General features: G+C 43.5%; 2 protein-coding genes across 4 annotated transcripts in view; one reads left to right on the forward strand and one right to left on the reverse strand.

Moving 5' to 3' along the window:
• Positions 1-413: 413 nt before the first annotated feature.
• On the forward strand, positions 414-4,459 carry BLOC1S2 (biogenesis of lysosomal organelles complex-1, subunit 2). Of its 2 annotated transcripts, none has more exons than XM_009081535.1 (4): positions 414-525; positions 1,806-1,925; positions 2,438-2,542; positions 4,148-4,459. In XM_009081535.1, exons 1-4 carry the CDS (start codon positions 483-485, stop codon positions 4,177-4,179), a joined length of 300 nt encoding a protein of 99 aa, XP_009079783.1. In that variant the 5' UTR covers positions 414-482; the 3' UTR covers positions 4,180-4,459. The 2 variants fall into 2 exon arrangements, with proteins under 2 accessions (XP_009079783.1, XP_009079784.1); XM_009081536.1 differs by having other exon boundaries at positions 4,151-4,179.
• Positions 4,460-13,559: 9,100 nt separating this feature from the next.
• LOC103808735 (cytochrome P450 2H1-like) overlaps positions 13,560-16,362 on the reverse strand; it is a 7,588-nt gene continuing 4,785 nt past the window's right edge. Inside the window, exons 5-9 of one of the 2 annotated variants that reach the window (XM_009081537.1) lie at positions 15,952-16,128; positions 15,389-15,530; positions 14,910-15,097; positions 14,250-14,391; positions 13,560-13,755 (exon numbers count right to left, since the gene is read on the reverse strand). In XM_009081537.1, the coding sequence (XP_009079785.1) occupies positions 13,574-13,755; positions 14,250-14,391; positions 14,910-15,097; positions 15,389-15,530; positions 15,952-16,128 (831 nt within the window). In that variant the 3' untranslated portion in view covers positions 13,560-13,573. The remainder of the gene's footprint in view (positions 13,756-14,249; positions 14,392-14,909; positions 15,098-15,388; positions 15,531-15,951; positions 16,129-16,362) is intronic. The other variant, XM_009081538.1, reaches the window with a different exon arrangement.

Here is a 16,362-nt window from a genome sequence, read left to right on the forward strand (position 1 = left end):
AGGATCGTGTTTCCGCGGGGGGATGTGTTGTGGCCCCCGTGACACGACTGTACTGCTCTCAGTCAGTGACTAGGCGTAAACAGCAACAGGGCCGAGAGCAGTTATTCAAAAGTGCGCCCCAAATACCTCTCGTGTGTAAGCAGAGCAGGGGCTGATATTTGCCAGTGCCGTTGGGTGGTGTTCTTGTCCCTTGAACGCTCCCTAAAGCAGTGTTCTGAAGTAATTTTGGTGCTGCTTCAAGGAAGCTGCTAAGGTTTGTTGCCCCTTAGCATAAAGTACACAGCTTACACGGAAAGCAGGTGTAGTCAATTTGAAAGGGGAAATTAATGGGACCATTTAAGATTTCCAGTGTGTTTCTGTACCTGCTCTAGCTTTGCCTTAACACTGTTCTGTCTGTGCCCTGATTAGAGGATCCTGCTGTTGAGACTGCAGAGGAAGCTAAGGAACCAGCCGAGGCAGACATCAATGAGCTCTGCAAAGACATGTTCAGCAAAATGGCCACTTACTTAACAGGTGAACTGACAGGTAAGGCACTGCAACTCAGACCTGCAAGTGGTTTTGCTTCTTTTCCCTTCCTTTCAAAGAAATCTGTGGTGTAGTCCCTCTAAACTATACCTGTTTAGATCACATCTAGTAAGGCAGTTTGAGTCTGGCATGCTGCAAATAACACTGAGATCAGTCATAGTAGTTTAATGAAGTCCCAGAATAGCACAGATATTTAAAAAAATAATTCAGTATGATATCAGTAGCTTCAAAAAATATTTCCTTTTAGCCTTGCAGGAGTTTGTACATGGAAAAGCAAACAAACAAATCCAGTCTAGGTTAAGGAAGATTAGAAGGGAAGCGCAACAGAGAGTAGAACTTGTGCAGCTATTTTGTTTCTGAGTGGGTGCAAGAATTATGCATGTGTTTTCCAACATTCATGCTCTAGAGTAAGCTACTGTGCAGAATTAACTGGAGCAAAGCAAACTGCTCACCAAGGCAGAGCATTCCACAGGCTCTAATTTGGAAAGCACTCCACAGCACTACTGATTGGCAGAGACTTGGAGGGCATGTGGTACAGACAGCCAGTCTGGATCTGTGCCATCAGTGTTGTGAACATAAATGTCTGACTGACAGAATAAGAGTAGAAACGTGAAGACTTAAATTGCTGTCAAAAAAAATAATTCATCAGTCTGGGTGATATTTGCAGTTCACAAAATACCATCTCCAGAAGGTTGGAGCATCTCCCCTGTGAGGACAGGCTGAGGAAGTTGGGGCTGTTCAGCCTGAAGAAGAGCAGGTTGTGTGGAGACCTCATGGTAGCCTTTCAGTATCTGAAGGGGCTACAAGGGAACCAGAGAGGGACTTTATGTTGGGAGCTGCAGGGACAGAACAAGGGGCAATGGGTGCAAGTTGAAAGAAGGGAAATTTAGGCTAGATATTAGGAAAAAGTTTTTTCCTGTGAGGGTGGTGAGACACTGGAACAGGCTGTGCAGGGAGGTAGTGGCTGCCCCAATCCTGGCAGTATTCAAAGCCAGGTTGGATGAGGCCTTGAGTCACCTGGTCTGGTGAGAGGTGTCCCTCCCCATGGCAGGGGGTTGGGGCTGGTTGATCTGTAAGGTCCATTCCAAGCCCTAAAACTCTATGATTCTCTGTTTTTGTGATCTCTCTTTTTGTAGAGGATCATCACAATACCTGTATTGCCATCTGAACTATTCTGCTACATTTGGCTGTTGGTTTGAAATCTCTTGTTCTCTTGAAGTGTCTGCACCTGGTTCAAACCACATCATCTTTTAATTAAAATAAACTATTCTTTTTTTAAGCCACCAGTGAAGACTACAAACTCTTGGAAAACATGAATAAGCTGACGAGCTTGAAGTACCTGGAAATGAAAGATATTGCTATAAACATCAGTAGAAATCTGAAGGATTTAAATCAGAAATGTAAGTAAACCAAATAAGGTCAGGGTGCGATGAATGGTACAAGTAAGGGTGGTACAAAGCAGACATATAATGTTTGGGAGATGAAACCTCTTAGAGTCAGAAAATTCACACTTCTTTCCTTCTTTCAGTTCAGAAAACTCAGTGAAATAGATGTGCTGCTATACAATGCCAGTCACGTATATTCCTTTGCAGCTATAGACTATGTACACTAGCATAAGAGACAACACATCTGAATTTATGTCCTGGTTTACCCCAAATTTTGTATGTGATAGAAAATAACATTTCCTTTGATTCAAGTTCTGTTGTTACTTATGTTAGAATCTAGCCAGTACCCTTAAACATTTCATGCTTTCCTGGAGCACAGCTGTCAGTGTCACCACTTCGTTTTGGGCCAGGGCAAGGAAGGAGCTTTTAAACTGTCCTATCTGAAGAATGTCATGAGAAATTCCTGTGTTTCTAGTGTGGACTGTTTCATTACTGAGAACTGACATATAATATTCTGCTTTTTTAAGATGCTGATCTTCAACCATATCTGGAACAAATCAACTTAATTGAGGAGCAGGTTGCAGCTCTGGAACAGGCAGCTTATAAACTGGATGCATATTCCAAAAAACTTGGTAACTGTTGTCCTCTACTGTTAGAATCTAGCAGCATGGTCCCTTGTAAGGGATTTTAAGCAGAAAGTAAATTCCTTTGTTTAACAAAGCTGAGCTGCAGGGTTGCCTATACTGCTTTTGAGCAGCAGACATTGTATATGAAGTGCTAAGCATTGGGAAAAGATTAACATAACAAGTTATATTATGTCTAGCATAAAACTGGACAGACACACTGTGTGATGGGTGAGCAACTGGCTCATGGCTCAGGCACAAAGGGTTATGGTGAATAGGATTACATCAGGCTCTAGTGGGTTCCTCAGGGCTCCATCTTAGGCCCAGTGCTCTTCAACATCTTCATACATGGCTTGGACACAGGACTTGAAGGGCTATTAAGTAAATTTGCAAGTGATACAAAATTGGGAGGAGCTTTTGACTCCCTGGAAGACAGAGAGACCTTGCAGAAAGACTTAGACAAATTAGAGGGCTGGGCAATTACCAACCATATGAAGTTTAACAAAGGCAAGTGCTGGATTCTGCACCTGGGATAGGGAAACCCTGGCTGTACCTACAGACTGGGGAATTAGAGGCTGGAAAGTAGTGTCATGGAAAGGAATGTGGGGGTCCTGGTCTATGGCAAGTTGAATATGAGTCAGCAGTGTGCCCTGGCAGCCACGAGGGCCAACCATATCCTGGGTTGGCATCAGGCAAGGCATTGCCAGATGCACAGGGGAGGTGATTGTCCCACTGCACTGGTGCAACCTCACCTTGAATACTGTTTGCAGTTTTTGGCACTACAGTGTAAGAAAAATACTAAGTTATTGGAGATCGTCCAAGGGAGGCAATGAAGATGTTGAAGGACCTTGAGGGGAAGCCATGTGGGGAGCTGCTGAGGTCACTTGCTATGTTCAGCAAGGAGGACACTGAGGGGAGACCACATCACTGTATACAACTTCCTCATGGAAGGAAGTGCAGGGGCAGCAGTGACCTCTTCTCTCTGGCAACCAGTGACAGGACCTGATGGAATGGTCTGAAGTTGTGTTAGAGGAGGTGTAGGCTGCATATTAGAAAACAGTTCTTCACCAGGAGGGTGGTTGGGTACTGGAACAGCTCCCCAGGGAAGTTGTGACAGCACCAAGCCTGACAGAGTTCAAGAGGTGTTTGGACAATGCTTTCAGGCACATGGTGTGATTCTCAGGGATGTCCTGTGCAAGACCAGGAGTTGGACTAGATGATCCTCAAGGGTCCCTTCCAGCTCTGATTGTTCTGTGATATGAAGGTGGACTAGTACAGGTGTTGTTAAACTACAGCTTATTAGTGAGGCTTGATTTCTCTTTTGCCATATGCACTGACCCAAATTTTAAAGACAGATGTTTAATCCTGAAAATAGAGGGATTCATAAAGTTTCACCAGGCACCCAAATCCTCTTGGCTGAAATTAATATTAGTTGTCTGACTGAAGCACTGGATTCCTTAAAAAAGTAATTACTGTACAATGATAAATACATTAGTAAAAAAGGATCCTGAGTGATACTGTAAATTAACTTGAATTTGAAGGTGTATAAAAGCTTACAGGATGCAAAGCTCTTACCTACCCAGTACTAAAATGCTGTTATTTTTCCTTCTGCAGAAGCTAAGTACAAAAAACTGGAGAAACGATGAAAATACAAGTCTTTAAGTTGGAGTTGGGCAACGAGTCAGACTGATCTCTGGTTTTGCACAACAGTGATTCTGTATGTTGCCAAGGATTTGGTTACAGCTGACATCAAGACTGGTAAATTTTTCCAGCTATTGAATACAGTAGGCTGTATTCAGGCTTAAGGCTGAATAATGTTTTCCTCTTCTCAAGAGGTTTTATTGCCTCAGTTGTTCTGCAGTGAAAAGTAGAAGCCTGTCCTAACCCATATGTTGATATTGGCTCTCTGTGTGTTAGTCCAGTTTTCCACATGAAATATTCTATCTAGGAGAAGTCCTCTGTAATCTGCAAAGACATTTTCCCATGGTAGCAGCAGGACCTAAACTTCAGTTTTTCCTTCATTGAGCTCTGTCTTGAGAAGATACCTGGGCCTTTGGACTTACGAGCAGGGTATTGAAAACACATAGGTTTGGTATCTGCCTTTATCTGTTTGAAATAGAGAGACTAATTACTATAAATTTACAATAAAATCTGGAATCTTGAGTTCCTATTGAAAAGATTATGTAAGTTCTTTTTTTAAAATTGTTTCAAAGGGGTTTGTTAATAAAGACAAACTCCTTCTAGCTGCTGGAGATATAGAAGAGAGAACTCTGCAGTAGGTGTTCCTGCAATTGCATTCCTCGACTGTCTGGACTTCAGGTGAAATTGCAGGACATACTGCTTTACCACATCCTCAGTTAACTTAGCAGATCCTTTCTGTTTTGCCAGTGAATTTTGATCCTAGTAGTTTTTGAAGCAGCATGCCCACCACAAAAAGCTTACCAATATTCCAAAATGCTAATCTAGCTGATCCCTTCCTACTGAACAGGTTACTCCTACTCCAAGGACTTTTCCCCTATCTTTTGACCCTAAGTAGTTCAAGCTGGCTTTTGAGTGAGTTGCAGTTGAGGATAGTACAGGTACTGATACGTAGGACCGAAGTAGTTTAAACTTCCTACAGTCTTATTTAGAAGAATATCTTGTGCAAGTGTGATAAAGCTCATCATGCTGTCAGGCAGTGTACAGCCACTGGAACTAGTCAGGGTGGACACTTTTCCCTAGTGCTATTCAAAAACAGTGAAGCAGATGACCTTTGAGGGTTTTCACCATCACTTTAAAAATCTTGGGTTTAAGATTGAAAATGCTATTCTGTATGGCTTTGATGCAGGATTGGACAGAGGGTTAAGTTCACTTTGAAGAAAGGCCTGTGTGGAATGGACATTTTTTAAAGAACAGGGTTAAGTCTCTAAGAGGTGTCCATCATTTGTGTCTGTACTGCTTTTCTTGTATAAGAGTGATTCTGGCAGCCTCACGAGTGTTTTTGGTAGTACTGTCCTTACTCTTTGCCCTTGTCGAGGAGAATCACAGAGGTTTGGCTGCTCACCTTAAGGGAGCTCCTTGAAGCTCCCCTGTTCCTGGAAGAATGAGGATTTTCATTATAGAACATAGCACCTGCATGTGGTTGGACCTTGGTCCCTGGTGCCCTGTAAGCTCCCTGTTTGGCCTCTGCCCATCTCTAAGAACAGAAAAGTTCCTGATTCATGTCAGGTTGGAAATGGTTCTGGATAGGTGGACACAATCTAGAGCTGACCAGCTACTGAAACACTTACCTAGGGCAGTTTGACCTAGGACTGAACCATCACCCCCATTCATTCAGACTAGTGATTTGTTTGATTCCTATCTCCTTCTGGGAGGAAGGTGCTAGAGGCACAAGAGTGGATGCTCCACACAAAAGGATTGTTCTCCACTGCAGGGATGCAGCTAGTCCTGCATGCTTGTCAGGTGAAGAGGCCAAGATGGAGGGGTGACAGAGTTGTATCCCAAGGAATTACAGTGGAGACTAGGGAATTTGAAGTCATCTCCATGTGATAAAATCAAGCCTCGAGTGCCAGTGACTTGAATCACATGGCAGCAAGGCAGTTAAGTTCTGCTCATAGCAGATAACCTGCCAATCAAGTATTGAAGACAGAACAGAACGTGGCCTGGATGCCCTCCATGCTCTAATGGCAGCACACTGCTAATGTAGCTGCAAATCCACTCCCTTGTCGGATATGGACCATGTGCTTAGACCCTCAGTGGGAGACAGACTGCATAGATCCAAGCTGGATACAGAACCAGATGTGTGAGAGCTCTGCAGTGTCTTAAGGTGAGTCCCAGACACCCTCCTTTTCCCTTGACATGTACTGTCCACGTTGCAGTTGGGATGCCAAAACTCACAGTTCCACAGTAAGAGGGATCCACTGTCACTGAGATCATAGCAACAGCTTGCTGTGCAAATTCCTCAAGTGGCCAAGAACAGCACAGCTCTCCTCTGTTTAGTGTTTACATCCTCTAGCACCTCCAACTGCCTTGGACCCAGTAGGTCACGTTATCATCTTGAGGCCACGGGGAGGTTCATAATAGTGAAGGTGTTTCAGGGCTGCTAGTCATATAGGAAAAGAGAGCTATGTGCCTCACTCTTAAGTATGGTTTAATGTACTAAGCTAATTCTGCAGCAGCACTTCTATAATGTGTGCCTAGAGCATGCTATGTTGCCAGAGGCAGTTGTGGCCGTGGCAGTAGCACAGTCAGGAACATTTCCTATCACAGGAGTTAGATAAAAGGATATAAGATATAAAATATATAAAGTGTTTGGACAGAAAGGGTTGCACTCAGGGATAGACTAGTGCTAGCCAAGCAAGAACACATTGCAGGGGCATGAGTGCTAGAGTTTTACCTCTGCTCAACAGAGAACTTGGAAATTTGTGATTAAGCAGATTGTGACTGTGCAAAACATTATAACATATTACACACATACTAGCTGTAAGCCTTTCTCAGGTCTCCAAAGGTACGTGAAAGCAGAGGATGTTGCATTTGTGTTGTGATTAAAATTAGACTAGTGCCCTCTAAAACAGCATCCACACAGCTGTTGTTAACTGATATTGCTCCTCACCCATCAAAGCACGGCACTTCCTGGCCTGTCCCGTCCCACCTCTTCACAGCCGGAAGCCCAGAGTCTGGGCTGTGTATTTGGGCTTTGAGTGAGGCAAAGAGCTCGCTCAAGAGTAGGTTTAAATATACTCCAGTGACACTCCTATTTGGATCTGGTTTTGTAGAGCTGCTGGCTTAGCCATCACAGGTGTGTTTGATAGTTGCTTTGATGAAGAGATCCACTTACTACGTGCAACTCATCATGCTGTTGGAAGGTGCAGGAATCTGCGGTCGGGGCACGAAAAAGGCCAAAGGAAAGCGATGGGCATTTCCCTGCTCACAGCGTTTCCCTGCAGCACTGAGGGAGGCCACGAGGAGGCGCTGCGCCAGCGGAGAATCCAGCAAAGGCACAGGACGGGCCCAATCCTGTTCCTTTGGAAAAGTTCCTTTTCTCTGTGTACAAAATACAATACTGCTTTAAAACTACAAAGATGAAAATCTCCAGGGACTCTGAAGATGGAAATCCGTCCAGCCATGCATTGCCGGCAGCACTTAGTGCTTTTAGTTAAGAAATGGGAAGCTCCTTCACAAGCTCTTGAGTATCCCACCTCCAGGAAGCAAAATTGGGAAGAGGAGCTTGTCCCAGAAGTGACATTTTATTGAGGCGAAATTTTAGAGACTGATTTCCTGGCTGACTGGAGGACTATGTGACAGTGGCATCCCAGTTAGGCCAAGTGCAGGCAACTATGTTCCCAGTTCTGTCTCTGAGTAAGTATTCCCCTCCCTGCCTGGGGGCTGTCTGTGTCACTGGTAGAATCCAAATCATGGCAAGGATGGCAGGTCCTTGGAGAGTAGCACCACAGAACAGACATAGCTAGGTGTGTGTAACAACATTATGCTGCAGAGAAAAGGAAAGCCACAAGTTTGTTACTGCTCAGACACTTCACCTGGAGAGTCCCCAGAAGTTCCAGAGGAGGTACAGATGTACAGGAGGAGATTAAGCCTCTCTCTCTTCTCTTCTGCAGAATTTTCTGATGGAAGATAGAATAAAGTAGCAGGTGTTTGAAGGGAAGAACAGGAAGAAAACAGAGAGAAGGGAGGACTGATAGGTTAGAGTGAAGGGGCAAAGTATGTCATCAGAGTGGTCTATACGACTGCTTTGGAGCTGAAGCAATTCTTGGAGGCTTGGACTGCAACTGCAAACTAGGGGTGGAGAATCAGCCTAGCAAATACAGCTCTTTTAGCAGAAGCAGAAGAGTTTAATTCCAGACAGGAATTCCTTTTCCCTGGCATCTCAAGATAGTTCTGCCCAGCTGCTCTAGCAGGTGATTCTGAAGTCAAGGAACAGTACTTTGTGGAAATGTCCACAGTCTTCAGAATCAGCTCTTAAATAATTAGCGGAAACTGCAACATGTCCAACAGCTGAAAAACAAGTCTTCTAGAGTGGAGTATACTTTTTAATCTGGAACTCTGTATTCAATAGAAATGTTAAAAGATATCCAATGGGATGATAATCACAAGTGTATATAATAGCCTGAAGATAAATACATCGTGGTATTTGCAGCATCCTGTCAGAGGGCAAATATAAGCAGCAGTAATTAGCAGAAGACAGGTGTGAAAGGGTTTGTTAATTCAAGTTTTGCTAATGATTAATGTTTGTCCCTGTTTTCTGATATTACAGTAGTACAAGGTTGACCTTAAAAAAGATTAAAAAAAGACTTAGAAATTAAAGCCATTCATCCAAGTTTATTGACAGTGAGGCATTTTTTTCTAGCTAGTAAGTTTAACCCAGAGGAAATAAGAGCAGCTATTGGTTATCTTTGTACTGTTGTTTTTACTGTAGGCTTCATAAAGTGAGGCTTCTAGGATGCAGCTTCAGCCCTTCCTGGTCCCACATCCCTGTGTCAAGTTGCAGGGGAACCCTTGGGAGCCACAGTGCTAGTTTGCATTGTCTGCCTCCTTGTCTGTTCAGTGTGGAGGAAGATGTCTGAAACAGGGACGTTGCCTCCTGTGCCATTTCCTTTGCCCTATAGAAACATGCTGCAGCTGAAGAATAACTTGCCTGAGGTAAGTGGATGTCATCCAAAAGATGTGTTCTTTTTTTGGTAAATTGCAGCTCTGTTAAAAACTGTGGTCCTATGTTCTGCCATACATTTGGGCTCAGTGCAATGTGTTGGTGCTGTATGGAGCTTATGTTGTGATATCAAGCTCTGATTGACTGAGTGTAGAGTTCAGTGGAAAAGGACTTGACACTGTCCTGCATGATATCCTTGTCTCTAAATTGGAGACACATGTATTTATGGGTGGACCACTCAGTGGGTAAAGAACTGGATGGATGGTTGCACACAGAGGGTTGTGGTCGGTGTCCACGTGGAGGCCAGTGAGGAGTGGTGCCCCTCAGGGGTCAGTGCTGGGGCTGACACTGTTCAATATCTTTGTCGGTGACACGGACAGTGGGACTGAGTGCACCTCAGCAAGTTCATTGGCCACACCAAGCTGTGTGGGGCAGTCACACGCTGGAGGGAAGGGATGTGCCATCCAGAGGGACCTTGACAGGCTTGAGAGGTGGAACAATGCAAACCTCATGAGGTTCAACAAAATGAAGTGCAAGGTCCTGCATCTGGGTCCTGGAAATCCCAGACACAGCTACAGGTTGGGTGGGGAAGTAATTGAGGCCGGGAATAAGGAGGGTGACTTGAGTGTGATGGTAGATGAGAAAGTCACCATGAAGTGCAGTGTGAGCTCACAGCCCAGAAAGCCAATTGAATCCTGGGCTGCATCAAAAGAAATGGGGCCTGTAGGTTGAAAGAGGTGATTCTCCTCCCCATCTACTCTGCTCTCCTGAGACCCCACCTGGAATACTGTGTGCAGTTCTGGTGCCCTGAACATAAGAAGGACATGGAACTGTTGGAACAAGTCCAGAGGAGGCCACAAAGCTGCTAAGAGGACTGAAGCACCTCCCTTATGGAGACAGGCTGAGGAATTAGGGGCTGTTCAGCCTGAAGAAGAGAAGGCTGTGTGGAGACCTCATAGCAACCTTCCAGGATCTGAAGGGGCTACAGGGAAGCTGTAGAGGAACTTTTTGTCAGGAACTGCAGTGACAGGACAAGGGGTAATGGACTCAAGTTGAAGGAGGGGAAATTTAGGCTAGATATTAGGAAAATGTTTTTTCCTGTGAGGGTGGTGAGACACTGGCACAGGTTGCCCAGGGAGGCAGTGGATGCCCCAACCCTGGCACTGTTCAAAGCCAGATTGGATGAGGCCTTGGGCAACCTGGTCTGGTGGGGAGGTGTCCCTGCCCATGGCAGGGGGTTGTGACTAGATGATCTCTAAGGTCTATTTCAACCCCTAAAATTCTAGGATTCTATGACATGCCAAAAGCTCTCCAGAGGAATGGGTACTTTTCTGTGAGATTGTCCTTAGGTAGAGGTGTTCTTTGGGGAAGATGTAACTGAGAAGTCAGAAGTGAAAAGAACTGATGTTTCATTTACTATGGGAGCAAAGCCTGGTGGAATCTGGGGATATATTTGGCTCACTGTCATTAAATGGGCCTAATCTCTTGCTGTGGTAGTTAATAGCTGTGGCACCTTGTAAGGTCTAGGTTATGACCTGGAGAGCAGATGGCTGTGGAGGCATCTTCACATAGCTTTCCACCGTAGTAACAGGGTATGGCATCCAAGTGGGACAAGTATATCTTGAGGCAGCCAGGACTGCTTTGCGGGGGGGGGGGGGGGTTAGAGGAACTTTTTGTCAGGAACTGCAGTGACAGGACAAGGGGTAATGGACTCAAGTTGAAGGAGGGGAAATTTAGGCTAGATATTAGGAAAATGTTTTTTCCTGTGAGGGTGGTGAGACACTGGCACAGGTTGCCCAGGGAGGCAGTGGATGCCCCAACCCTGGCACTGTTCAAAGCCAGATTGGATGAGGCCTTGGGCAACCTGGTCTGGTGGGGAGGTGTCCCTGCCCATGGCAGGGGGGTGTGACTAGATGATCTCTAAGGTCTATTTCAACCCCTAAAATTCTAGGATTCTATGACATGCCAAAAGCTCTCCAGAGGAATGGGTACTTTTCTGTGAGATTGTCCTTAGGTAGAGGTGTTCTTTGGGGAAGATGTAACTGAGAAGTCAGAAGTGAAAAGAACTGATGTTTCATTTACTATGGGAGCAAAGCCTGGTGGAATCTGGGGATATATTTGGCTCACTGTCATTAAATGGGCCTAATCTCTTGCTGTGGTAGTTAATAGCTGTGGCACCTTGTAAGGTCTAGGTTATGACCTGGAGAGCAGATGGCTGTGGAGGCATCTTCACATAGCTTTCCACCGTAGTAACAGGGTATGGCATCCAAGTGGGACAAGTATATCTTGAGGCAGCCAGGACTGCTTTGCGGGGGGGGGGGGGTCTCCCTCCCTTATTTCCAAAGAGTTGAACTAAACTAGGCACAAGTTCAGCCAAGTTGCTATAAAGAAACCAGGCATGTCTCTGACATGATAGCAAGTTAAAGAATTTTACTTAAAGGCACTGCACAGGGGGAAGTTAAAGAGAGCAATGCAATACAGACATGGTATAGCAAATCCATGTGATTAACCAGTATGCACTGTTTGCAATTTGAAACATAAAATGAAAATGAGAATCAATGTGGGAAGTGTGAATAGCTGTTCAAACTAAAAGGCAAAGGTTGCTTTGAAAGATTCTAGAGAGCATTTAACCTGGGAATTATGGCAGGAGATCACTTATGCTTTACCTAAGTGCAGAGGCCAAATTTCCTCTGAAGAACCAGTGGAAAGACCAGTTCATTTTGGCTTCTGAAGTTTCGTATGACTAATGTTCTCTGGGCTGTGCAAAATAAAGCCTTGCTAAAGCTTAAATGCACATAGTGGTTACTCATACTTCTAACCCACAGCAAGTGCAATCGGTTTACTTTATCTCTAGTGGTTATCATAGAATGTTTTCAGTAGAAGAGGCCACATTTTAGCATATGAGGAGAGTTCAGAGTAGCTTGTATGGCTTTCAGAGCTTCTTAGCTCTGAGTCTTTTCAGCATGGAGGAAGATGTCTGGAACAAGGAAGCTGCTTCCAGCTGATTTGCTTTGGCTATTTAAGTCATGGCACAGTTAAAGATGAAGCATGAAGTACTTTCTTCTTTTCATCTGGTGAGAAGATTTATTTCTGCAATTCTATGACATTCGTGGCTTTTGCCTTTGCAATGCCATGCTTCCAACTCATGGTGTATCTAGCCTGCTAATACTTTGGAAGGAAACAGGTTCTGTCTGTTTCACACAAACAGTTAATGCCATTGTGGCAATATTACAGTTGCTATCTTTTTCCACATAGCACAGATTCAGCTCTCTTGTCTTCACTGTAGTCACTATATATTATGCATTGCAGGGAATGTGATGAAGGTAGGAAATGCATCCTAGATCTCTACATGCATGCTTGGCAACTCATGTGAACTCTTTTTATATCTTTTTTTGCCTGATTGAAACATTGCTGTAGTGATCTTTACATGCTTCAGAAAATAATGGGAAGATGCAAGTTGGCATTCATCTAGGAAATGGCACTGGGGGGATCCTGGTATTATTTAATTTGTCCTTTTCTGCCACAATGAACAGCTCTGTAACTGCAGCTGGGGTTCTGATAGGTCCCGAAGGGTCAGTGCAGCTCATTGGGAATGGAAGTTTATAGGTCATTAGTCAGCTCATTCTTCAAGCCATAGTGCATTTTGTATAAATGAGTGAAATGAAACAGATGTGTATAAGACTTGAAAGATATTTGGGAGTATAAGCTTTGTGGATGCAGGTTTTTCACTGAAAGATGTTGTCCTGGGATTTCAAAAACCCCAACAATTCGGTGTGCTACTTCTTTATTTTGCAATATAAATTGTAATTTCACAAACCTTCATTATAATCACACAGAAGATGACCCATCTGCCCAGTCATTGATAAACTCCATCCCCACCACAGGAGACAATAACTATTGGGGCAAGAATAAAGCAGATGATTATCATCTAATGGAAAAAAACCACACTGTTTTACGCTTACCTTTACAAATAGGTCACAAACAAACTGAAAGTACAGAGGAGAGGGATACCTCAAGCAGAGTCTGTGGAGACCCTGGAGCACAAGCATCTGTTCCTGCTGTACTGAGATGATCAGTTGATAGGACAGCAGCAGCAGGGCTCTCAGAGCACTAGTCCACACGCCCTGACATATCAGGATGACAGGAGCCAGACAAGAACCTGAGCTGGGTGAGGTAGGTGCAGAGGAGAACCTGTATAATTTTGCACAGGGAGCTGTCTCCTTCCCTCTCTGTCTAGAGCTGGCTGTGGGGATTCTAAAAGCACCATGCAATTCTCTTTTCTCTCCATCGAGTATCTAGCAAATGATCTGAGTGTATCAGTCTCAACAGACTGGGAAATGACTGTCATTCATCTGGAGCATTCAAGAATTTGGGAGCTGGCAACTGTTTTCACTTGGCTAACGTGGAACAAAAGAGATCTCATAGTGACGGGGCATGCTTGCCAGACTGCTGATCAACGGGGTAGTGTCAATGTCCTTGAGATCCACAACAGGCTTCAAAGTAAAGTTCTGCAGGATGGATGTTACAAATATGAATATCTCCATCCGGGCCAGACCTTCTCCTGCACAAATACGTTTTCCTGCAAGCAAGAACATAATAACAATTGAGGTGACAGTGGAGTATTTTGCTGGTAGCTGATCTTAACCACTGTTCCATGAAAGTTCAGACATCTCAGAATGGACAGGCAGCACTGAAGTATTTCGGGGAAGCAAATGAATTAAACTAGGAAGTAAGTGTCTAGAACAATGAGAGCACTCAGTGGGCAAAGGCGGTTTGAAGATTCTGATTTCTCATGTTCTGCTGCTGTTTGATGGGAAGTTTGGAAAGTGAGAAGTTACATGGCTGAGTCCAACTTCATACACCTCTTCTTGCAGAATGCATTGAAGAAGCTCTTGTGGTTGCTTAAAAAGGGAGTCAACTGAAACGCTAGTGCAGGAGTTAGAGCTGCCCAGAAGTGACACTAGCAGGTGTCGCCAGACATCACTGTACAGACCATGGCAATGGAGCCACTGAAATCTTCAAAGAGGTTCTAGGAGAGGATAGTCTAGGATCTGAAATAGGAAGGGATCTTACCTGCAGAAAACGGCATGAAGTAGTCACTCTTTTTAAAGGTACCATTTGCATTCAGGAAATGTCCTGGGTCGAATTTTTCTGGGTTTGGAAATTCCTTGCTATCGTGTAGGACGGAACTCAGCATAGGGAATATCATAGTGTCCTGAATTACAAAAGAGAGGAAAAGGACAATGGAGATATGCTAAAGCAAAGGGGTATTGAGAAGTTTCCAGAGCAGAATAGCAGGGTAGTCAAAGTTTAACCAGTTTAAAATGAGCATTTAATGAGTGAAAATATGTGCCATTGGTATGGCAAAGATGGATTTTAAAATGAATTTTAATGGTGAGTCTGTTTAGAGTATTTACTATTGCTTCTGAATAAATTGCAACTTACATCTCAGAAAGCTCTACCTCCCTCTTCACATAAAGGATGGAAAGTGTGGGGGGGTTTGGTGGTTTTTCTTTTTTTAAAAGCAAGGCATTGGACTCAATAACTTCCACAGTCTCCTCCCAAACAAAGAAAAACAAGGCATTGGACTCAGTAACTTCCACAGTCTCCTCCCAAACAAAATTATTCCAATTCAATATCACATTTCAGTGCTTTTGGAAATAAAACAAAATTAATAGAATGTGTTATTGTTTTCAGGAGATTATGACCTTTCTCAGACACAGTGGAACAGACCTTGGGGATAAAATAGTCTCTGAACTTGGTGTCTTTGATCACAGCATGTGGGACATTAAGGGGAATGAAATCAATGTATCTCTGGATTTCATGGATCACAGCGTCTGTGTAGGGCATCCGGCTCCGATCTGCCATGCGAGGGCTTCGGTCTCGGCCAATCACACTGTCAATCTCCTGTTGAATTTTCTCTGTTAGGAAATAAGTAAGTGTTGAATGGGAAAGTTTCCCAACTGTTTGTCTAAACCTCTCTCCCATATTTACAACAACATTTGTTTTTAGCACACCAGGAATATATGAATATACTTAGTACTAATATCTCTTTCCTGTGAATAAGACTAAGACTAATACACATTTCACGCTGCAAAGACATGTTTCCTTAGTCAGGGAACCATTGCCACATGTGGTAGTGACAGGAACTGTCCAAACTCATCCCACAACCTATTAAAAAGTTTTAAATTATTTATTTCCTTTCTTATTACCTACTATCTCTGGGTATTTATGGAGAATCAGAAATCCATGTCTCAGTGTGACGCTGGTGGTCCCTGTTCCTGCAAGGAACAAGTCGAGTGTGGTTCTGGTCAAGGTCTCAGTATTGAATTCTGAGTGACTATTCCCCTTTTCCTGCAGGAAGATTTAGCAGAAGGTTTTGAATGAGAAAGCCAAGAGGTTTGTTTCAAAAGGACAGTACAGTACCCATAATGTATGTTTTTAAACACATCTAATGTCATTCCAAAAATATGACAGTCACTCTCCAGAGTGACAGCATTTATGGTACTTTTACCGAATAATATTATGAATCTCTTTTAATATGGGAGTAGCATTGAATTACATTGATCAGATTGGTCTTCAGCTGTCCTAACTTTGGCTAATTCTGTGTTTTAAAATCCTTGATAAGAAAATGGAGAGGACAGAGTGAAGCTGATGTGCCAAGAAGAGCAAATTCCCCTCTATCTGCAAAAGCCCAGTGCCCTGTCACAAGTGAAAAGATGTAATTCAAGCAGTGATTTCCTTAGAATCCAATAAATCTCTGCTCTTACAGTACCTGTTCCATTTTGATAAGAAAAGCATCCACAAAATCTCGAGGACAAGTGGGATCCAGGGTTTTCTGGTGTTCCATTACGATATCTGTTGTAAATTGATCAACTTTTTCAACATTTTCTATCAGCTGTTTATGAGGTCCAGGTATATAGTCCATGATAGTTGGGAAGAAATTATATAGCTGTAAAAATAAAACAACGAAAAAGCACAATCTGATTAACACAGATACTATAAAATGTTCCCCTAATTGTACCTATGCAAATGGGGCAATTAAACTGTTTTGGAACAGTAGGTCTTTATTATTCAGGGTTTGAATGCCATTTACTTTATGGTTCACCACATTCAGGGATAGGCTGCACTTGAGCAACTTTTGCAATGATATCCTTCTTTGAAAATGCAATGGCAATTCCATAAG

The sequence above is a fragment of the Acanthisitta chloris genome, unplaced genomic scaffold (genome assembly GCF_000695815.1).
Source record: "Acanthisitta chloris isolate BGI_N310 unplaced genomic scaffold, ASM69581v1 scaffold8129, whole genome shotgun sequence".
Taxonomy (NCBI): Eukaryota; Metazoa; Chordata; class Aves; order Passeriformes; family Acanthisittidae; genus Acanthisitta; species Acanthisitta chloris.